Genomic DNA, 22,238 nt, shown 5'->3' with positions numbered 1-22,238 from the left:
AGAAACACATCTCTCAGTAACAAAGTGTACACCAGAATTTCTCTCAGGGATTAATAAAGTATATAAAATATTAAACTACAGTATTGTATGAGTATAGACCTGTATACATCAAGTGGTGGTTAAAATCTTTTTTGCTTTTGACCTCGAAAAGTAAGGCTTTTAAACTCATTTCAGGGCCGGATTTAAACCTTAATCAAAATATAATTCAAAGTTTAACTCCTGTGTTATAGTTTATCCCGAATAAAGCTTATTGTTATGTACCATAATATAATCTGATTTCAGATCTTTATGAGAAAAGTGATTACCAGTTCATTTGTTTACTTGTGACCTCTTAAAATTCCTCTTTAATCCCATCATCCCTGGCAGGGCTCATGAGCAGTGAAAACTGGATCACATTTTCTCTATATACAGTAGATTGCATTCTTTAAAAGATTTGTAGGAGCCTAATTAATAAGTAACCTGAATGTCAGTTGAAAAGCCTAAAAAAGTAGGGTAAGTGATTAACGGTGGATCCCTTAGGAGGCCCCAAACAATGTGTTTGGGAACTGTTGCCAAACCATCATTTCAGCTTTTGATATTTTGTTGTGTCGCAAAGAACCAATGACATTGGAGGCAGACTTTAAATGTACAATATTTAATGATTGTTTATTCAAGTACAGTGAGCATCATATTGTAGATACATCAACATTAACTGGGTTGGAATGATGAAAAAAAAACAGGCTTGATCGTCTCTTATTACCTTAATAAAGGTACGGTCGTTACATTCTGTGTCTTTGTTATTAATATACAGCTGGGGATTGAAACTGTAGAGTGAAGAAAGATATACACACACGTGTGTGTGTGTGTGTGTGTGTGTGTCTGACCAAAAACACAACAAAGAAACTGATATTTACAGTTTTCTTTCGACTGTTTGCTCACTCTACCTCTGAAGTGGTATGATAGAAATCTTCAATAGAACGGAAAGAATAAAGACAGATTGGATTTTCCTTACTCAGACTCCCATATTAATTACATTTTGTTTATCAATTCAGCACAAGGACACACACATGACAATGAGAGGGACCGGTGTAAACAACAGAGCTGTGAGTGGAAGTGCACACAAACCAGGAAGACAGCAGGATGCATGGACGGACACTCGGATGTGCATCTCAGGACTCTACTTCTACTCTAAAGTGTTTCAGTGCTTTTCAATATTCTTACTTTGCTTGGAAAGAGGATAAAATACAAAAAGGAGCAATATAAAAGCAATAAGTTCTTATATAAAAATGTACACAAAATTCCACTGCAGTACCAACTGGAAAGTGATTTTCAAACCCTACTCCTAATCCTGGCACGTCCTTTTATAATCCTCAGTCCTCAGTTGGCTATAACTGAAGGGTTCGTGTTGACGATCACTTGGACAACATAGTCCTTCTGGATCTTGGCGTCTTGCAGGCGAGTCCGGTCGGTCAGGAGCTTTCCGGAAAAGAACCACCTCTGGCGGGTCACGTCGATTTCTTCCTGCTCCTCTAATTGTTTCTTTAGCTCAGCGATGGAGTCGGCCATGCTGGCTGTCAGACGCACGTCCTTCCCTGAGAGAAACAGCGAGGAATAAATAGAGTTGACACAGATTTCTGAATATGCTGTGACAGACTGAAAGCTCTGAATTATAAATACGCCTCCAGCCTGGAAGAGACACGGTGCTACGAAACGTTTGAAAAGACGTGCACAGGGAAAGAACATCTAGGTACTCAGATTGCTTGTAAAACAACATAATTTAATGACAACGCACATCACATCAACAGCTCGGTCAACCTCAGCGTTTGTTTATATTATCATGTCATTTAACACTTTCCTATGGACCGTTTCACTTGTCCTTCTCGTATACATGCTCTACAGTTAGAGTATTTTTTTATATTTTATGGATAAGTTACTGCTTCATTAACACCCCTTTGTCTCATTTCAGATCTCTATCCGAATTTTTGTCCCTTCACATGTCCATCTGTCTATTTAAAGGATGGTACAAAATACCTATACACCAACATAAAGTCACCCGACTAGTGTGATATAATTATTGAATAGCTGTTGAACTGAGTGGTAATGCAATTGGAGGTTTGTGAGAAACAGTTGACAGCGGGATACTGTCGGACATGGTGACAGGACAAATTAAAGGATAAAGCATGACATCTCTTAATAACGTGAAAATGTATGTTGTTTTCCAGAGATCTTGATGTATTTATCTTGTTATCTCGGGATCACTGCGCTGGTTCTTCTAGGTAAACTGTCACATTTTGAGCAGATTTTTTTTTCAAGCTCCATAAACATGTACTTGATAAGTCAAGATAAATAAATCAAGATCTCGAGAAAATAACCAAATCAACTCGTTATAACAGGAAAACTGAGTAAAATAATTGAGTGTCTCTTACGGGCTTCAGAAGAAAGTGAAAACAAACCGCACAGAAGAAATACATGAATCCTGCACTTTAGGTTCAAAGAGGCATTTTGTTTTCTTTATTGAGTCAGATATTGTGATGTTTTCATCACATAGTTGTTCATACACAACTTCTTCCAGAATCCCTGTATTGTTATATTATTCTTATCTGCCACCATGTTTCATTAATCACGTATCACATCACATCACCCCGCCCATGTTGCGTCACGCTAGTCATATCATGAGTAAGCCAGACTGTGAGTTTCTTACCTGATGACAATCGAACCCGCAGCTGGAATTCCTGCCTGCACAGAGGGGGTTGATTTTGTTTCTGAGTGGAGTCGGACACTTTGCAGTCAGTGGACGTTTCACTGATAAGGTTGACAGGCGGGGCTAAAGTGTAGGCTGGCAGCTGGTAGCGGTTTCCCAGTTCATCATAACTCTCCGTGAGAGAGCCTGGAAGAGGAAAATTGGCTGACATTAACAACAACGTTTAAAAGCTGCCCGTAACTCCTGTATATGAGCCCCTTTACTTCTTCATCTAAAAGTAGGAACAGTATGAGGATATCTTCTTCACGTTACATCACAGGTGTAGCAACAACACTGTGTCCTTGAACTAGTAAAACAGGTAAAAAGAAAAAAAAAGGAAAAGCCCTCCTGTGTGAGCAGATAAATATGCGCGAGGGAGACATGAAACTCTGTTACGTCTTTCTGTGAACCAATCCATTCACAGCGGTCACGCAGCACTGCGACTATTATGTAACTATTACAGCAGTAATCTCCGCACAACTGATGCATGGGATTCTGCAAACTGGCCTTTGACATTTGGAGAATTACAAACGGTGAGTTTCACTGCATTTGTGCTGCAAGTTCCAGGACATTTACAGCTTACAAAGAGCTCTGGATGAAGCACATTTTCATATCATCTGTTTGTTTCCGTGTGCCCGTGGGTGCTTTCGTACCATGTGGAAGAGTAATGCAGGCTCCATCCACTATAGCTTGTGCTAGCTCCAGGTCATTGCACTCTGCTGCCAGGGCGGCTGCTCTGAGTGCATCCCAGATCTCTTTCCGTCCATCAAAGGCCGGGGCCGTGTCCCAGAACTCGTCCCTCTTGCTCCTCAATTGGCCCTCCGTCATCGGGTACTCACTCTTCCACTTTGGTCGCTCCTTCTTGAGGGGCTCATTACGTCCTGAAAGGTTAAAGAAGACTGTGTTCAATCTGAGGTAAAGAATACAACCAAATATAAGCACAGCTGCACACTCATCCTCACCATGTAAGCAACTTCTCGTTGTTAAAACAATGGAAATACATTTGTTGCAACTTTTCCATTTATTTCCATCCTGATGACATAATGTCTGCAGCTAAAAACAGCTACTATTGAAGGGATTATTGGGCAGTGATACCAGCTATCTGATAGTGAAGCACAGCCAGGTAAACTCAGGTCACGGAGCTTTTTACCATGACATCACTTACAAGTGTTAGGAAGTATTACGTAATTCAAAGGTTAGACTAATATAGTGCCTCAAGCAGGGACACAGACTGGTACGATTTGAAACTCCAAAAAACTATTTGATTAATAAAATCCAGCAAAGTCAATAAAGATTATAAAGCAGGACAAAGATATACAAATATAGTACATCATAGAGTCCATGGAGGATGCTTAATTAGACAACAGACGACAGATAAGAATGACTTATAGCTCCTGACGGATCCTTTAGTATTTTGTCAGAACACATCTAAAAAAAGCACAGTGAGCGAAACTCGTGCATCAGTGATAATCAACACTTTCAAGCAGTGCCAAGCTAGTTACCGCAATGCATGTTATTGCTCGTTTTTTTTAACTTGTGCAGCACCTACACAAAATCATTTTCTACACCTGCTGCTGGAGTTTCCACACTCCAATCTAGGTTTTGTCTTCAGTAACAACATTCAAAGGAAGACAGTTTGAATGACAGAGGGGGGGAAATCAAAGTGATTATTTATAGTGTGGTGGATTTCTGCAGTGACTGACTAGTAACACATCCATGTGCACTGACATTCGCTCACACACACACGCACACACACACACACACACACACAAGCAAACAGCAGTGGATTATAGGCAGTAATCAGGTTTCACATAACAGGATTTATCTGCCCCCATCGCATGAGGCATTGGTTGGAGAGATGAGGGCTCATCGGCCAATGAAAGCCAGCAACAGCAACAAAAACGTCACTGACGTCTAAAACAAACCAGCACAACAAATCAATAATAGAATCATCTAGTCAGAAACGACCCCTTACTTACTGTATGTTAGATAAATACACTTTAATCTCAAGCCTAATGTTGTACAGCCAGAATAACATCTTAAACCTACGTCTGTTAACAAGTTGGCACATGTTTTCTATGCAACTACAGTTTGTCCGGCCAAGTAATGATAAACACACAATGACTGTGACAGAAAATGTGAAAAGATCCTGTTATTACTTGCATTGATCTTAATTTGGTTATCTTAAATATTCTTGCATACAAATTCATCAAGAAGTATGCAACCTTAACATTTATATTACATGCACTGCGATCAAAAGGCAATGTGTTTTTAAATCCATCACAACAAAAGAGCTATACAAAGTAAACCTTGCTGATTAAGTATAACATTATCACGTCTGAGAGCATGAAAATGTCTCTCCTTTTCTGTTCAAACCGATGGTGTTTATTTGTGTTATTAAGGACAGACAGCTGCCAGGTTGCAGAGGAATGCATTCCACATGGCCGCAAAACAGATGCAGATTATCGGCTGTCTGGATTCCTAGTACGTGTCCTCACTTTACTGAGACATGAAGGTAAATCGAGATGAATGCAGTTTGCTCTGATCTGATGTGCAAATAAAGGCTACAGATAAAAAAAAGAGGCCAAACTTGTTCCTCTGTTGTTCTTAAGGCGACATTTTCAATTTATCAGATCAGAATGTTTATTGCCAAGAAGGTTTACACGCACAAAAAATATGTCTTGTTTTTGGTGCAGCACAACAAAATACAATTGCTTTGTGAAAAGTTACAAGCTTTAGAAGAAGAAGAAATACTTTATAAATCTCAGAGGAGAAATTTAATTTTACACTCTGTAATTGAACATGCCACACTCACAAAGTTGCTCAAGGGCACCTCTGCAGTGCTCAGGAAGTGAACTGGCACCTTATCAGCTACCAGGCCGGCAACTATCCAGTTTCCTCAACCCAAGTCCTGCAGACTGAGCTAATGCCAATATAAGTAATACCTGCTTGATTGGAGCTTGTCTTTGTTGTTGTCTATTCTGTTACATAAAATCACTCAAAGTGCCTTTTTCTCTTCTTTGTGCCAACTCAAGAGAAGCAGAGATTATCAGCTAAGATCAGACATGACCACCTGTTTTATGTGAAGGATGTCTTCTTAACCCCATGGCTGTAGTAACTACGTCAATGATCCTGACTGTTTGTGAATGCATGGAGAGAGATCAGCTCTGACGGAGTGTCCTCGGCTGGAAGCTCGGCTACCAGGAACCGTAAAGTCTAATTAATTTAAATGAAGTAGGTCGATCAAGGTGAGGTCCCAAAGCTCAACAGTTCCTTGTGGAGAGAAAAAACAAACTACCAAAACCTACAAGGAGGCAGTGGAGGAGAAAATATATACACACATTAGCAGCTGGAGTAAAATGCAATCACTTCAGTCCTTCGCTAATCAATTTGTTTTTGTTTTTTATTCAACTTCTATCTTTATTTATTCCATTTCTTCCTCCATGCTGAGTATTATTTTCATCTTCAACACGTGAGAAAATGACATCAGTACAATCAGAAAAGCATCAAGAAAACTTGTACCCAACGTACACAATAGTGAATGGAACAAATTATCGCACCATTAAATAAGCTTCAAACTCCAAAACAGAAAACACGGCAGCATTGCTTCACTCCCACAAAAAACTTCTGTACTTACGTTTCAGCAAAATCCTAAAGGGTGAGTTTGGAGCATGATGGTAGCTGTATTCCCTGGAGTTTGGTACTCCCATAGCTGTTCCTTGTCTGAACTGATGCGAGTCAGTTTCAAGTCATGAATTAGCCACAAACAAAAACGAAGGCAGAAGACTCTCCTGTCTGCAAAACAGCGAACAATTAACGAGAGCAGCCCCTGATCTAGTTTGCAGCAACGTGCAGATTCAGAGCTCGGGTAACCGTGGTGACACTTCCCCAGTTTCTTAAAAGTGGCAGACGTGCATCCACTTATATCCCTGCTAATAACAAACCCTTCACAACCCAAAAATACCTCAGGATCAGTTCATGGAAGAAGGTTCAATATGTGGGAAGAGCAAGATGAGTGTCCTTGCCAGAAGGTAGTATCTTTACACAAGAGGCCTAATCCTATCAGCTCTATTCGGAGACAGGATAGAAATATCCAGGCACACAAGGCTACATGCTAAACCTATTAACAGACATTAAAGCCCTTTGAGTATATTACAGTCTGTTGGCAGGAGAAGCTACTGTATCTCTGCGATGTCTTTCTCCATGAAGACTTTGCTATTTTTACAAATAAAGGCAAATCTGTCTCTCAGACGATGCATTTCCACAACCGATGGTCAGAGGTTTTCTATGTCTGCATCTCACTGAAATAGACTGAGTCTGAGCAGCACAAGCATGAACTATTTATCATAAATCAATCATTTATACAGCTTCAACAGGGAACTGCACCGGCTAAAGAAGGTACAACAAATTATATTAAGAAAAGGTGAAAGTAGAATTAAATGATAAAATAACAGGTACAAAATAGAAGACAGTAAAACTTTTCTTCACCTCCCTGTGTGCACTGAATGTTGTTTAAAAAACCTTGAAACGTCTCTTCAAACAAACTGCAGGTCTTCAGTTGTACTTTTCTCACAAAGCTACAGGAGAGGGGGGAGAGGACACACTGTCTAAATTTAAAGACATGTTTGAAACATTTCATTTAGACAAGTTTGCTAGCATTCTATTGTAATTAAATATAAGGCATTGCCCATTTACAACCGAGGACTTTTATTTTTGTTGCAGGGTTTTAAAACAGATATTGAATGGTTAGATTTGTTTCTAGTAGAAGTTAGAAGTATGCTGAGTGGGAAAACATAGCTTGTCGATAAATTCAGATTGTGGCGCTGTGTTTACTGCAAATGCTTTTATCACAATAATAATAAAAGTGCAATTAAAAATGAACTGGATGTCTATGGTGGAGAATTTGGGGGATATTGATGCAAAGACCACACTTCAACCTTTTTTGCCCTCAAATAAAAGGATCAAGGAAGAATAACACACAACATATTTTACTGCAGATTTTTAAACATGCCTATCTCTTCATTTGGCTGACATGCCACAAGAAGAAACAGGACATGGCAGACACCTTGATCTTCTGAAAAGAGATGCTTTCAATTTGAATAATAATGGTTACGAATGAGCCCCCTGTAGTATAAAATGAGCTTAAACTATTTAAAGAAATGATGATACAGAAACAAATGTTCTTTTTCACTTCATTTTGAGAACTGACTTAAAGGACTAAATTCATGTAGTTTCATTCCCTGCACGGTGCCTTGCTTATACTCCCTGTTTTTAATGTCATTTACTAAACTGTGAGCTCTGTCTTTTTATAAGACTTGTTTACAAAATAAGTTTCGTCTATGATCAATGCAATATTGTGTTTGTTATGGAAACAGTAGATGTCAATGTGTCTGGCAGCTTTCATTTAGTTTTAAAAAGTCCATGTATTTAAAAAAAAAGGTCCTTAAGGTAAATTATGTTTCTGAGGTGTAATGTAATATGTCACATTACATGTAAATGTAACAGCAGGTTGAGGCAAATTGTGCACCAAGTAGGTCAAACTTTGATATGAAGAGTCTCTGCTCAGGCTCCTGTCTGCGGCTGCTGCTCAATACATAATGCATGACAATCCAGCTGAGTGCACAGCAGCTTTTTCTACAAGAAATGGATTGACCTATGTTTATATAAAACACAGTCCAATCGGGACTCGTCCTCAACACAGACCAGACATGCAGCTGAGCTTTGAAACATTTAACAACTGACACAGAAAGCTTTTAGACTCAAGATGGTGTCGAGTCCTCAAGGGGTGCCGCTAAGAATCCAGCCAACAAACTGTATGTGAGCTAATTTGTTCTTGTACCTGGCTGAGTTGTTATAATTACCTGCACACCCTTTCGCACTTTCCTGTGCACTTTAAAGGCTTGACCTGGTGTGAGTATGTCTGCGTTCAAAAGAGTCTGACAATGCATTTGATATAAATGTCAGAGGATGTGTAACACTTAAATTTTAATGCAATTTTTAAAATAACAGTCTAATTCAAGAATATGTACAGGCTCCCTAAAGCTCAGGCCTCATTTTGTTTCCACCTTTTCACTTTTCTCTTTTTTTAAGTATGAAGAAAATATAGAGACATGGTGGTTTTCTCTGATCGATAAGATGTCTCTATTATCATTTGTTTTCTCCAGGTGCATTAAAAAATAGCTGTGCTTATGTCAGCGCGTGAGAGGCTGCAGTTCAGTGTGCTCCAGCTTCCTACCTCCACGTTTTTTGCTCCTTGTCGAGCTGCGGGCACTCCCTTGTCCATCCATCCTACTCCTCCCCACACAGCCTCCCATCACTGTCCCTGCATGCCACACACAAGGAGAAAATCCATCAGTCATTCTGCACATATGTAATCACACACACTTGATGAATGAACAGTGTCATCACGTCGGATTCATGAACAGTCGCAGATGATGTAAAATTAAGTGCCTTAAATGGAAAGCATCATTAGGGTGTATTGACAGATCAGCACTCCTCGTTCCTGCGGGGGTCAGGCAAGCGGCGCTGTTTACGTCACGTGTACTGCCAGCTGACAGGGCACGCGCTTAGCCGTCAAACCAGTGTTTCCATGATTTTCCATTCACATCCAAAAAAATGCAATCAAGCACTATAATAAATGTCATGTGTCTGGAAGTTAAAATAAAAACACGTTATGAGACTAGATTAAGTGATTAATTTGTTCTGTTCGACAGATGCATTTTGCACTGTCAGCACTTTAAATGAAATAAGTGCTGCTTACCCGAAACCCAGTCTGCTAGGTTATGCATTCGTCTGCAGTTTGCTTGCCACATCCGAACTTGTTTCCAGGTGAAGTTATCGGTGGATCCCTGACTCGACGATCAGCAGCAGGGTGACAGCTTTAAACTGGGAGGTATGTGTGCAGGACAGGTGATCTGGTCACCTGTGTGTGTGTGTCCCTGCAGAGCTTCTGGTAATAAAAAAAAAAATGATACGAAAAAGATTCCCAAATCAAAAAATACACCAATCAATATTTGTATTTCCCCCAGATCATAACGAAAGGACCTCGCGCACCAGCACAAAACGTCTCAGTGAGAATTAAAGCTTTATCAGTCAGCACGCATGCGCAGCTTAGACCAACACAATCGCCGTACGTGAAGCTCGCCAGAATAAGGACACACAGGTCATTTGTCCTCCAGAATAAAATTGCTAATCGGAAATAATGGAGCATTTTATCGTGCAGCTTTCGAGACCATACCAATTATTTCTGAAAAAGTGGTTAAATATTCTACTGTTTTTTTCCCTCACAATTTATTTAGCAAATCATGATTGTTTGTCCATACCGTAGGGGTTTTAGTCTGAAAACGAAGGCGGAAGTTGTATTTGCTGTGTTCTTTTATTGCAAAAAGGAATCTCCTCTTTGAATTATGACAAACTGTGTTCTGACATTTAGAAATGAAAAAAAAATTGTGTTGTTCTTTCCTCAGTGAGGACTCACAACTTCCTTCGCCTTTGCGTTATTGCTCTGCTATTCTCAGAGTAATAGGAATTATGAAGTTTGGAGACACTCATATACTGTGCAGCACTGCCAATATGCCAGTTCAAGAAGATTAAGTAGAACCTGAATAGAAAAAACTAAGTTTAAATCCACGCTCCAATATGTTTATCAGAGTTTGGGGTCAAGTTGTACAATGTGATCTTAAGGTCTCTGTATTTATATTACAGGCAGGTCAGGGAACACCAGGAATAACAGACAGCTTTATGACAGGTACCTGTTAAGGAAGTATACTTTGCAATTAAATAAAAATAATTCTATGTCCTTAGTATTTGAAATGTATAATGACATATTTTATAAACTTTAAGACTGATTGGTGATTATGCAAGGATGCCCCTTAAGGAGTATCCTCCCAACAAACTGTACTGCTTTGGATCAAACTGGACATGTTGAGCACTGCCACCTGCTGGAAGATTGAATAGTTAAACGTCTGTGTGTGAGTGTGAGGACTGATGCAGAGGGTAGAGGGAGGGAGTGACGAGCTGCAGCAGGGTGAGACAGAGTTTAAAACAGGCTAAAATCTGTTATCATCCCATAATCTCTTCTGCTTTTATCTGATTAACTCAATTCTCGTATTCACCCTTTAACTGGCAATCACAGCCTCACATTAGTCTGCATTTATATGGAAAAGATCGTTTCCTTGAATTGCTACAAGCAAGGACGATTCACAAATCTGGAAAAATTATCCTCATTTATTTTTCATCTGCATGCATGTCCACTTCTGTGTCTGATGTAATATTTTCATATCAATGTTCACTAATCTCCCAATTAATCCTCCACTACAAGCAGACTATCTACAGTACATGAGCAACTCGGTGATGTAACACTTGAGCCAGAGTTTGTCTGCTCTCCACTTTAAAGTAACGTTAGAGCAGAAAAAAAAACACAGTTACGAGGACAAAAAGAAGGTACATTAAAGGTGCCATATTATCCACATTTTCACCACATTTAAATAAGACTCAAAGTTATCCAAACCACGTCTGTGAATTTTCTTGTATACATTCCCCCCCCCCCCCCCCCCCCCCTCCCCCCAACTCAGAACAGGCTGTTTCTGTGTCTGTGGCTTTAAATGCACATAGAGCTGTGTTCGACCACGCCCTTCTCTGGAAGGGCTTAAGTGGCTCAGGATTTCTGGCAACATATCCGATTGTTTCCAGTGAGAAGATAGACTCAGAGGGCAGAGCACACACACACATAGCTAACAGATATTTTCTGAAAATGGTAGAAGGCAAAAGATAGAGGGGGATGAACTTTTCCCCTCATTTGGGGGGTTTGTCAACAGGCCAGTGAGAGATATTAGTTTAAAAATATTGACTGAGTCCAAATGTTTATATAAATCAATTTATAAAGATTTATTAACTTAACAAGTACAAAACATCTGATAAATAACACATTGTCATGGTACAGCAGTTTTCTTTTAAAGAAGATTGTTGGACTGGAATATGATCATGGAGCAGGGAGATGTCCAAACTTAAGGATTATTCTTCTTGTTTGTTTCTTTTTTTTCATACATAAAAATCATATTGGGGGAAAAAACAGAGTGACGGCTTAAAAAAAAAAAAAAAAAGTCAAAAGATATTTCAGTCCATGATATGTCAGTGAGTATATTAGGCTTTGAGAAATATCAAACCCATCCCAGTGCAATGCTCTTAGTCAACAAAGACCCGCTTGTAGTGAACAAACCCTCCATGACACACTGCCTTGTCACTGGTGAAATATGTAGACCATCCAAACAAGAGCAATGCCACGGTGAGAATTTGAGGTATCGGAGGTTAACATGAGACCATGTCTTCAGCTGTTAAGAGCCACCATCAAGGGATCCCTTTCAACCAACCTGTTCAATTAGCCAGAGCCAGTCAGATGCAGCGAATTACTGCAGAAAGTAGGCCAAAAGTGTGCCGAAGCAGAGTCTGTCATACAGGTATTAACTCTTTTTTAACCTGGGCAACCTGCCATGTCAGACCGTCACCATGGGGGGCGTGTCCAGAGGGGAGCAGAACACGCGTCACCCAGTGACTAGAGACAGAACATGAAACAAAACAGAGGTTACAACGAGTACAAGGAGGACGGATCACTCATGATGTATGGGTATCTTAACAGACAATCGTTCCAGCCATGACAGACCCACCTCCTTTTCTCCACGCCTAAGAAGATTTTCCAGTTATTCAGCCTGCCGTAGTTGAAAGGGTTTCTGTACACCTGCCAGAACAGTTCAAAAAACAAAAATGGACAATTAGACAACTCATAGAAGGTGCTACCATTTGAACACACGTATGTTAACTGTTTTAGCTATCGTAACTAAAGACTATCGCGTCTTTTTACCATCTGAGGCACTAAAACCTGCTCACCCTTCCTCGTTTCGCCAGCCGCTTGGCTTCTTTGCTGTTGATGTGTCTCTCTATGCTGGTCTCTCCTCTGGATATGAGGACTGCATGCCAGACGGTCAGAGGTACCAGGGCCACTGTTACTGTGCTGATGGAACAAACCCAATTTTATTAGATCAGCTGCCAGGTATAATAAAAGACAACAGGCATGTCTCCGCTATATGCAGCATACTGACGGTTGATGTGGATGTTATCTTGGCCCTGAGTTAGTATGAAACAAATGTGTGTACGTCATTGTTTTGTATCGACAGTGAGGGATAAAAGACATGCAAATTCAATTAATTGGTGGGAAGCCTGTTGGAAAATTATACTTAACTATAAGAAAGCTAGTAGATTATTTTTTTTCCTTAAGGGTAAATACTTTGTGTCTGACATCTTCCTGGAGCTGTTTCAAAACCATCCACATTTTTGTTGACTTTTGTTGAACTCAATGTATTTAGTTCAAGTTTATCTATGAACACTTAATAATAAAGACAACACCTGCTGAGTATGATATTAGGTAACTGTAGGAGGCATGGGTCTATGTTTGGAAAGTGGCAATAACAAAAGGATTTTTTTTTGTTTTTACCTGGCAAGCACCCACATGTAGATGATGCACTTATGAAACATCCTTTCCTTAAAGCTGTGCGGAGGTGCAGGAGTCAGGAAGTTGGTCTTGACAAAAGTAAAAAGAGCACACATTGCATAAGTAACGGAGAACAGTAAACACAGTTCATATGTATTGTTGTGTAGTCAAAGCTGCACCTGGCCAGGCGGGAGAAGCCCAATAAGATGTCCCATCCCAGTTACTGGTACCCCTGGCTTTTCCATATCCAAATGCTTAAAGCGCTAATAAAACAGCGAGCAAACACAGAGCAGAGGGTTAAACAGACACGAGGCAGAGAAAATGTAGTAAACACAACCGAGCAAGCCTTCAAAGACAAAATGCAAAGCAGGCTAGCTTTCTAAAGTGAGGTGTTTGAGTCGGAGCGCCTCACCTCAAGAGCATTGTAGGAATCAAGGAACAGGTTTCTGCCACTGATGCTACAGTAGGCACAGCCCAAGGTCAATGCGACACAGAAGGAGAAGAAGTAACGCTGGTTAAAGTGGCCCACACAGTTATTCAACCAGGCTGAGATGCCAATGTTCAGGAAAATGAAAATCGTCTTGTCATAACATTTGACTTTAAACACCGAAATGATACGAGAGGATCATAACACAAAGGATACGACAGTGATGGTCCATTTTCAGAATGCACCTACAAAAGAAAAAAAAAGACAATAATGAACATTAAAGCTATGGTACCCAACATGTAAAGGTTAAGGCTGAATGTATAACAACAGATCGCCATTGTGCACAAAACAGACACAAAACAGATTTAATGCAAATGTACAATAAGCCTCAAACACAAGGAAATATAAACACACCTGCACCTGCAAACACTCACACATGCAGCAATATGTGGGGGACCATAAGACCCCAAAACAATCTCAACATCATCAATTTAATACACATGTGGCACCATTAAGTACCAAAAGAAACTGTTGAAATATGAGATCAAGAGAATGCCTGCTGCTCAGCCTGAACATGTTCACATGTCACTGTGGACGGGCTCGCCCTTTAAGGTCAAGGGCTTGGCATATCGCAGCCGAGGCCTGTGAAGGCTGTTTTGTCATGAGCCTGGGATTTGGCAGACGATTTCTGCCTCTTAAAAGCACGTTTTTTTCTCACCAATGTAAATTTTGCTGCTTTTCAAAAGTGCTCATGATTGATCTTTGTAATATACAGTAGCAATAAATATGGCCTTTTATCTGCACCTTTGTAATATTAAATAACAAAGAGTATGGTCTGTTTTTTTGTCAAGCGTCTTGAGATAACACTTGTTATGAATTGGCACTATACAAATAAAGATTGATTGATTTCTGAAGAGCTGAGATGTGGCTACACCCAATTACCTCACTATCCATTGTGAGCATGCATTACACCTTAGTTACAGCCCCACGAGGTTACCAAGCATAATAGACCATGGGGGCCTGGGACGAGATGCTCTAAAAGGACAGCTTTTTGTAATAGTGATCAATATATTAATACACCATTTAAGTGCATTTTTACACCTTCACATTTTAATTCCAAATGGACTGCCACCATATCAAGTTGTGTCCCATTCAGCTCCCCGATACTCTACGGAAGCCCTGAGTGGACATGCATCAATATGATTTATTTACTCAAGCTAGCACCAAGTGCCATTTTCTCTCATAAGGAAAACAAAAAAATCAAAAAAATCTGATTATTGTCTAAATCATTCAGGAAACAAGCGTCCTCATCAGTCGAAGTAGAACAGTAGAAAAACAACATGGACTCACCTGTTACAGATGCCACAGTGGTGTGTCCTTGCTGGTTTGGGCATGATGCATTTTTTGCAGACTGACACAAATGGACTATCATTTTTTTCCTGATTGAAAGAGAGTATTTTTGTTGCATTACCAAATTTAAACTGAACTAAGTTCCAGATTAGAAAAGCTATCTGTGCTTCTGCAGAGAAGTGGAGCTGATGTCTTACTGTGGGGAGGTAACCAGGGGACGTCTTGGTGGCCTTGTAGTAATGAAAAGCAATCATGACGATGTTCCAGTGTCCATAACAAATGTGCCAAGCAATCCATGGAGGGCTGTACGTCTTGATGACCAGAGGCAGAATGACAGTATAAGCTATCACTATAACAGAGCCGGCCAGTATCACCACCAGACAGATAAATACCTGTGAGAAAGACAGGGTACATAAAACAGATTAATACTTTTTTTTTTAAAAAGGTTCAAGAGTGAATGAAGCAAACATACTCACTTTGCCAAACCAGCGGGTGACATAATCCACAGTCCAAAACACAGGCTCAAAGATGGAGTCAAACACCACATCAGAGTCTGTCAGGGAGTTAAAGTAAAGTGACTGCATGAGCAGCCTCATGTAAGCCCATATCTCCCTAATCCGTAGTGGTACTCTGTTTTTCCCTCTCCTTGTACACGATCGTAACCGCACACAGCAAAGCAGGTGGATCACCGAGCTGGGACACCACCGCATCCTGCATCTGTGATACGCCCGCACCTTTAAAGAAATCAAGCAAGCGTTAAACGTACAATCATGCAGCATGTCAAGTTGTATTTTCTACCTGTGTCAAGTATTTAGGTGTTAAAAAAAAAGTTAAGTATTGTTTCTATTAATCAATTTTGCTGCTTGCTAAGAGTGTGGGAAACAGTGAAAAACATTTGAACATGTATTATTCCTTCAGGCACAAAAGAAGCGGTGTACGGCAAACTCTGTGGAAACTTCTGGCATGTAGTTTTAAAATATAATCTAACATTAAATCTAATCTACATCAGGATGTTTGCCAATCAAGTTTTTGATTGACAACTTCTCTTTCAGCAAGGATTGTCTGAATTAAATTAAACTTACCAAATGCAACATGGGAGTCTGCCAACTCAGCTGTGAAACCGTTTGTAGACCTGCTACTACACTAGTCTTTTACATCTGACTCTTCAGGTACAGCCACAACTCACAGGTGTAAAATGAACAAGGCAGGGCATCCAAAGTTAATTCTCGCTCATCAAACGATCATTTTGGACAAAGGGAGGGGTCGCTCAACCCTTGTTTTACTACATTCCTGTCAGGGTGGAGTCTGGCAGGTAGAGTCTGGAGGTGAAGCTGACACCTTTTACGAACATTACACTTCATCAAAGCAAAAACTTCAAATGGCAAATTGCCAATGTGCAGCCTCTGGGAAAATTCAAATGCCAAACAGTTTATGTCTCCATGACAAACATTGCTGTGCACGGTGTCACAAATTACTAAGGCTGTTAAATCCCTTTTGTTTGGATGTCACAGACAACAGTTTTAATACCCGATGTTGTGCCATGCATTCTTTCTGACATTTCAAAACAGAAGAGATTTATCTCAAGGCATACTCACTATGCTGCAGAGGGAGCCCCTGTCGTCGACATGCTTCAAATGAAGGCGAAAAATGGGATTATTGCCACATATAGATGGACAAGAGCGGGATCAGGGGACCTTCAGGGACAGCCGAATCTGAATCCTGATCCGTATGTCTGCGCATGCGCTTGAAAGGCAACGAAATGCACCATGGTAAAAATAAACCAGGAAATAAACACGGCGTCTCATGTTTTACCACAGCTGTACATTTGTGTATTTTTTTTACAACTTTAACAATATAAATACAACCAAATTCCAAGGGTTACGGGTCTTAACCACATACGAAGCCAATGAAACCTGGTAATCGTTGAATTTGGTCCGGAGAATTCTGGGACTTGTAGTTTTTACACGCAACTTCCCTGCTAAACTACTTCATGCTGGTTTCCTCACCATGTGGACACTGTAGGAGACCGGGATCCACACTTCACTTCTCTTGCTTGTCTTTTCTGCACTGTTGTTAGTAATAATCATGTCTTTTTGTTTTAATTTTGACGTTCCTCCACAAACCACAAACCCGGAAGAAGGGCACGAAATTCAAGTGCAACGTGAAAACAAAGACAATGCTGCTAAACCAGTGAGTTACTTTTTAGTTTGAGTCACTGAAAACTGTCAGATTATTAACCAACTGGTTGTTGTTTTGAAACTTGGTATGTTTGAATACATATAGCCACATGTTTTTCAAAAGCAACAAGCTTTAGCTTTTATTACAGCTTAGGCTTTTGCTATAAACAATTTTTAAAGGTCTGAATTTATTGCAATAATTAATTCCATTGAATTTTATTTGTTTATCACTTTTTATACAAATGTAAACCCAAAGTGCTTTACAGAAGACAAAGATAAACACACAAACTCATTAAAGATAATAAATAAAACAGAGAAAGATAAACTAGCAGCCAAAGGCACAAGAGAAAAGCAATGTTTTAAGAACATACATTTTCTACTTAAACATGAACTTAAATTAGAAAAATAATAGTTTGCAAACAAACGTCGCCTTTTCACTCTTCATTGCATTTTTCACGTTGATAAAATAGTCCTGCAAGTACAAAACGAACCTCTTAAAAATGTAGATTTACCTAACAATATAGGCAGACCTGCCTTCTATTGAAATAGATAAAGAAGTGTAAAGCAATAATAAGACTCCCCTGGAATGAAAATGATAACAAAAAAAAGACTCCTACATGGTACACCAGACACAAACAAACCCACATATGTAAATAATAATAACATCTTTTATTTTCCATCGTGGAAGGGATTCCACCATAATTAACAATGAAAGTAGGTTAGAGCAACCACTAGAGAGCGTAGGTTGATAATCTGTTTACCTGCTAACTGTGATGTCACAGGTTGAAGTATGTCAGTTAAAAGTCAATGGAAATGATACAAGTTCATACTGATATGAGTCTGTGGGAGTGATTGTTGAGTCAGACACCAGACTTGTGAGATATGCACAAAACTCGCCAGGCGTTGTTTTGTTAAAGTGAAAGGCTACTTGTAGGTGTGACTACATGAACTGTTTGTCTAGCAGTTTCACCCAGTCAAATAAAAGCCAGTTCTTGGCTTTCAGTCTTAATTAGTATAAAAAGTCTGTGGTCTGGATCCAGTTTCAGCTCCGCAGGTTAAAGCGTTCCACAAAAAGCTGTTTTTCTGACTGAAGATTTACAAAATGATAGTTAAATAAAATTGTTTGGTGTGATTTATTGACGTAATTTAGGGACTGGATCTCGGACTGGCTGCATTGATCAAAAACAATTGTTAGGTAATTTAATCAGCTCTAACTAAAACACAAACTTTAAAGTTAGTCTCACATGCAGCAGTTTCTCTCCTCTGGCTACAGAGCATCAATTTATCACAGGTTCATATCCCTGCAGTTGAATGGGCTTCAAACTTTGAAACATTAATGTAGCTTCACAGAGTGGTCAGATGCATGCAGAGTTGAAAGAAAAAATTTCTTCTTTTACCACATGTACCACTTTGTGTTTTTCAGATTGGGGAAAATACCAAACCAGCGGAGCCTTTAAAAGAGGCCAAAGAGCACCTTCCACAGTCTGACCCACAGTTTCTACTCACTGATGCTGTGGCTGAAACAATCACCATAGGGACTCTTCCTCCTCTTCACTTCCTGAATGAGACCGTTTTTGAGAAGACGGCTGCAGAGAGAGAAGACGGGGAGAAAATTCTGTCTCGGACTGCCGAGCAGAGGTCTGATCTCATCTCTGGCGTGTATGAGGGAGGGCTGAAGGTGTGGGAGTGCACATACGACCTCCTGGAGCTGATTGAGAAAGAAGGAGAGACCTTTGGGGGGAAGGAGGTTTTGGATTTGGGCTGTGGTGCGGGACTGTTAGGGATATTGGCTCTTAAGAGAGGAGCAAGACAGGTCCACTTCCAAGATTATAACAGTACGGTTATTGAACAGCTCACTGTGCCAAATGTAATACTGAACTGCCAAGAGGAAGATGAATTTGACAGCGAAGAGGACAAAAAGGGGAGTGGAGAGGGAAAAGTAAAGAAGGAACATGGCTTTCAGAAGAAGGTGAAAGAGAATGATGAGAAAAAAGATGGTGGTTCACCTCCTAAGAAAAGAGCCACAGGCCTCTCCCAGGACCCACTTCTTGCTAGGTGCCGTTTTTTCTCTGGTGACTGGAGCACATTTCTTGATTTGGTTAAAAAGGAGAATCCACAACCCAAATATGACATCATATTGACCTCAGAGACTATCTACAACACGGCATATTACCCAGCTCTACACGAGACCCTCCACAAACTGCTGGCTCCCAACGGACTTGTTTACCTCGCCACCAAATCGCACTACTTTGGGGTAGGCGGTGGACTTCACCTTTTTGAGACATTTGTTGAGCAGAGGGGTGTTTTCTCTCTGGATCGCCTGTGGGATGGGGAGGAAGGACTACAAAGACATGTTGTAATTCTACGTTTTAGAAAGCCACTTTGACTTTAAGCACAGGAAGGGGAACTCAGTTGTTGTTATGATATTGTACTTCTGTATTACCGGCAAGCGGCACCAGCCCATCTTGTTAATGAAGCCACTGCTGAGATAAAAAAAAAAAAAAACCTGTTGTTCCTCCAGTGTCCGTTTGAGTCTGGCTCCAAAAGCCAAGGGACCCCTATTAGGTCCCATACCAAAATGCTTGTTTTTACAGCAGAAATAAACAAACAAAAAATGACTTGTTCCGAGTTATTTTTAACTGTAGAGTGTAAAAATCAAATGGCAATATTAGAAGCTATTGTTAGCTGCTGTCTGACAGTCGTCTAAAGTTTATCAGTTGTGTGGTTTTCTTTCATATATGACTCCAGTTTCCATCAAGATTTTCACCATCCATTATCTTTTTATCCTTCAGGTTCTCTATATTTAATTTTTTACTAACAGGAACAGTAGGCTACAACACTTTAACAAATTGAGAGATTTGTACCTTAGAGGAAAATGGCGGTCATGGGAATGTTAAAAAAAAAAAAAAAGTTATTTATTTCATATCCAACTTTCATCGTGTAATAACTGTCAAAGGCGTGTTTTCATATCCAATATGAAGCTTATATGTGGGGTGAATCATCAGTGAGAAAACAAAGAAAAACTGTTAAATTTGCTGTCTCATTTCATATTCGCTCTACAGTTACCTGCACCTTCTTTCACTTCCTATATATAGAAATCTGAATATGTCTGCCAGCAAGTGAAGTGAAGTTGAAAGGGGCTGAAACAGGTCTTTAGATGCATGGGGGGGAAGAAAGGAAGTGGGCTCAGTGACCTTTGCAAGTGATTTCCCCAGTGTTCAAACAGCAGCATGAAAGCCAGGCTTGTTTCTGAAGTCCAGCACAAAATGTCAATTGCAACTTATCCTACCAGCCCAAGGATGGAGTTGGAAAGTAGACTCTAGAGTCACTGCACATCAATAGTGGGAGTCTATAAGGTCTCTTACTCTGGGAAGGGCATCTCGCGGTTCTGTTGGGTTTTACCTTCAGTTTCACATGATCCTATGAGCATCCAGGAAATGTGTGCAAACTAGCATCCAGGAACAAGAAGGGAACTGTGCTGCAAGTTTTTCCAATACCAGGTGGAATCCCCTTCTTGTTCAGATCAAGGAAATGTGTTGAATTATCCTGACAGGGTTTTTTTCTAAAGAAGTGCAGAGCGGTTTCTTGTGTATGAAGTGATTAGGTAAGTACATGAGGAAATCAGAGGGGTTTTTATGAAGGTCACTGAACAATGAAACAGTCCATTGGCTCGTTCAAAAACTGACTGCTGTCGAGGTCCGGTTATGTCTAGCTTATCAAAAACTATCACCATTATTTCCCAGAAGTGTCCGACCATATGACTAGATAGCAAACAGATGATATTTGAATACACCTCATCCTGACGACACATGCTACAAAAACAGTCACGCAAATGATCTCCTCTATGAGCCCTTCTGATAAGCTAAAGAACTATCCTTATTCTGAGAAACATGATGTCAGTAGCTCAAACTTGACGGTGCATTTCAACACCCTCAGTGTTTGTACAGAATTTCCAGTTTCCTTATTGTGTAATTATACTGTATGTGTTTAACTGTTTTACATATACTCAATACCAAACAGTTTCTGTTTGCATCTATCTCCGGCCTCTAAACTTCCAGTGTCGGCTTCGTCATTGTCTCTCATCTCAACAGCTGCTCACGGCATGTGGGGGAATTCCTGGTTCCTCGAGTAGACGAAGCCTTTCCCCTGCTTACTTTATGGGAACAGGGGGCAGGGCAAGTCAGATGGTTTTCCTCAGAAACTATTATGCGTTGATTCACTGTGAGGGGGCGTGCTGTTCACTCCCACTGTTTCCTTCTTACTGGGAAGTGACTGTCAGGCTTACCGAACGGAGGGAGTGTATGAGAAACAGATAGAGGGGAGGGTGTGAGGGAGACTGATGGGTGATGTGAAAGGTGGTGGTATTTAAGGTTCTTTGCCCTGAATGTCACACAGTATGCCATATCCCTTCTTGAGACTTGGAGGACACGGGAGAGTGAGCTGATAACGCAGGTGAGCAGAGGAGGGATGTTCAATCTTTGGAAAAACTTGCTGCGGAAACATCCTTGTTGTTGTTTGGACTGCTCACATCTGGTTAAACCTTGACTCAGCGAAACAACAGTCCTGGAAGGCCTCTGAGAGGAAATGTATGTCTGATAAATAGAACTTCTGGAAAGAAAACTTTCAGGGAATGACAGTGGTAAGTACAGGTAAGAGACCATCCAAAACTCTTCAGTTCATGCCATAGTTTTTACAACATGATGCGAAATGTCCTCACATTTTTAGTTGTAAAAGCTTTAACACAGTTTAGAGTCCTTTCATAGAGTTACCTACTTCCACAATTTCTTACAGGCGTTAACAGACTGTTATAAAGCTTTCACAATGTGTTAACAAGTTAAAGTAGCTTTGAATTATAGTTCACACAATATTACAGCACTAAAAGGGTTAGTTTCTTGTGTAGTGGCATCGGCAGTAGAACCGGTTGTTTCCCAGTCCAACTGACGGAAAGATAGGAGTTTCCTGAACATGCTCAGGTGTGGCCTTCCGCCAAAAGTTCATTGTGCCGTATTACATGCCTCCTAAAAGAATGTAAACTCACACTGACTGAACCACAGTGACAGAGATAACATTGAGGATTTATCT

At 40.2% G+C, this 22,238-nt stretch overlaps 3 protein-coding genes across 4 annotated transcripts; 1 reads left to right on the top strand and 2 right to left on the bottom strand.

Moving 5' to 3' along the window:
• Nucleotides 1-613: 613 nt before the first annotated feature.
• Nucleotides 614-9,812, bottom strand: ubtd1a (ubiquitin domain containing 1a). 2 transcript variants are annotated; one of them, XM_079363116.1, is made up of 5 exons: nucleotides 9,480-9,812; nucleotides 8,955-9,041; nucleotides 3,373-3,600; nucleotides 2,681-2,866; nucleotides 614-1,571 (listed from the first exon to the last, which is right to left on the bottom strand). In XM_079363116.1, exons 1-5 carry the CDS (start codon nucleotides 9,529-9,531, stop codon nucleotides 1,357-1,359), a joined length of 768 nt encoding a protein of 255 aa, XP_079219242.1. In that variant the 5' UTR covers nucleotides 9,532-9,812; the 3' UTR covers nucleotides 614-1,356. The 2 variants fall into 2 exon arrangements, with proteins under 2 accessions (XP_079219242.1, XP_079219243.1); XM_079363117.1 differs by lacking the exons at nucleotides 8,955-9,041; nucleotides 9,480-9,812 and adding an exon at nucleotides 6,357-6,916.
• A 1,768-nt stretch (nucleotides 9,813-11,580) lies between these two features.
• On the bottom strand, nucleotides 11,581-16,695 carry zdhhc16a (zDHHC palmitoyltransferase 16a). The gene is made up of 11 exons (XM_079362821.1): nucleotides 16,575-16,695; nucleotides 15,456-15,713; nucleotides 15,177-15,371; nucleotides 14,980-15,068; nucleotides 13,846-13,874; nucleotides 13,615-13,748; nucleotides 13,382-13,465; nucleotides 13,206-13,291; nucleotides 12,602-12,725; nucleotides 12,382-12,452; nucleotides 11,581-12,269 (listed from the first exon to the last, which is right to left on the bottom strand). Exons 2-11 carry the CDS (start codon nucleotides 15,687-15,689, stop codon nucleotides 12,167-12,169), a joined length of 1,149 nt encoding a protein of 382 aa, XP_079218947.1. The 5' UTR covers nucleotides 15,690-15,713; nucleotides 16,575-16,695; the 3' UTR covers nucleotides 11,581-12,166.
• An 88-nt stretch (nucleotides 16,696-16,783) lies between these two features.
• On the top strand, nucleotides 16,784-20,233 carry mettl18 (methyltransferase 18, RPL3 N3-histidine). Its single transcript, XM_079362822.1, has 2 exons — nucleotides 16,784-17,169; nucleotides 18,580-20,233. The coding sequence occupies exons 1-2, from the start codon at nucleotides 17,065-17,067 to the stop codon at nucleotides 19,540-19,542; spliced, it is 1,068 nt and encodes a 355-aa protein (XP_079218948.1). The 5' UTR covers nucleotides 16,784-17,064; the 3' UTR covers nucleotides 19,543-20,233.
• Nucleotides 20,234-22,238: the final 2,005 nt, after the last annotated feature.

This window comes from Symphodus melops (assembly GCF_947650265.1).
Source record: "Symphodus melops genome assembly, chromosome: 15".
NCBI classification, from domain to species: domain Eukaryota; kingdom Metazoa; phylum Chordata; class Actinopteri; order Labriformes; family Labridae; genus Symphodus; species Symphodus melops.
Note: the sequence above shows the minus strand (reverse complement) of the source record. Positions and strands in the feature narration are given on the sequence as shown.

Coding starts and splice junctions, on each gene's coding strand:
- ubtd1a (XM_079363116.1), bottom strand. CDS start 9,531: ATGTGGCAAGCAAACTGCAGACGAATGCATAACCTAGCAGACTGGGTT. Junction 3,601..8,954: donor AAGGAGCAAAAAACGTGGAG/GTAGGAAGCTGG, acceptor TTAACCTTTCAG/GACGTAATGAGCCCCTCAAG. Junction 2,867..3,372: donor CTGCATTACTCTTCCACATG/GTACGAAAGCAC, acceptor TTCCTCTTCCAG/GCTCTCTCACGGAGAGTTAT.
- zdhhc16a (XM_079362821.1), bottom strand. CDS start 15,689: ATGCGGTGGTGTCCCAGCTCGGTGATCCACCTGCTTTGCTGTGTGCGG. Junction 13,749..13,845: donor GAAAATGGACCATCACTGTC/GTATCCTTTGTG, acceptor TTGGCATCTCAG/CCTGGTTGAATAACTGTGTG. Junction 12,453..12,601: donor GGCTGGCGAAACGAGGAAGG/GTGAGCAGGTTT, acceptor CTGTTCTGGCAG/GTGTACAGAAACCCTTTCAA.
- mettl18 (XM_079362822.1), top strand. CDS start 17,065: ATGTCTTTTTGTTTTAATTTTGACGTTCCTCCACAAACCACAAACCCG. Junction 17,170..18,579: donor AAGACAATGCTGCTAAACCA/GTGAGTTACTTT, acceptor TGTGTTTTTCAG/ATTGGGGAAAATACCAAACC.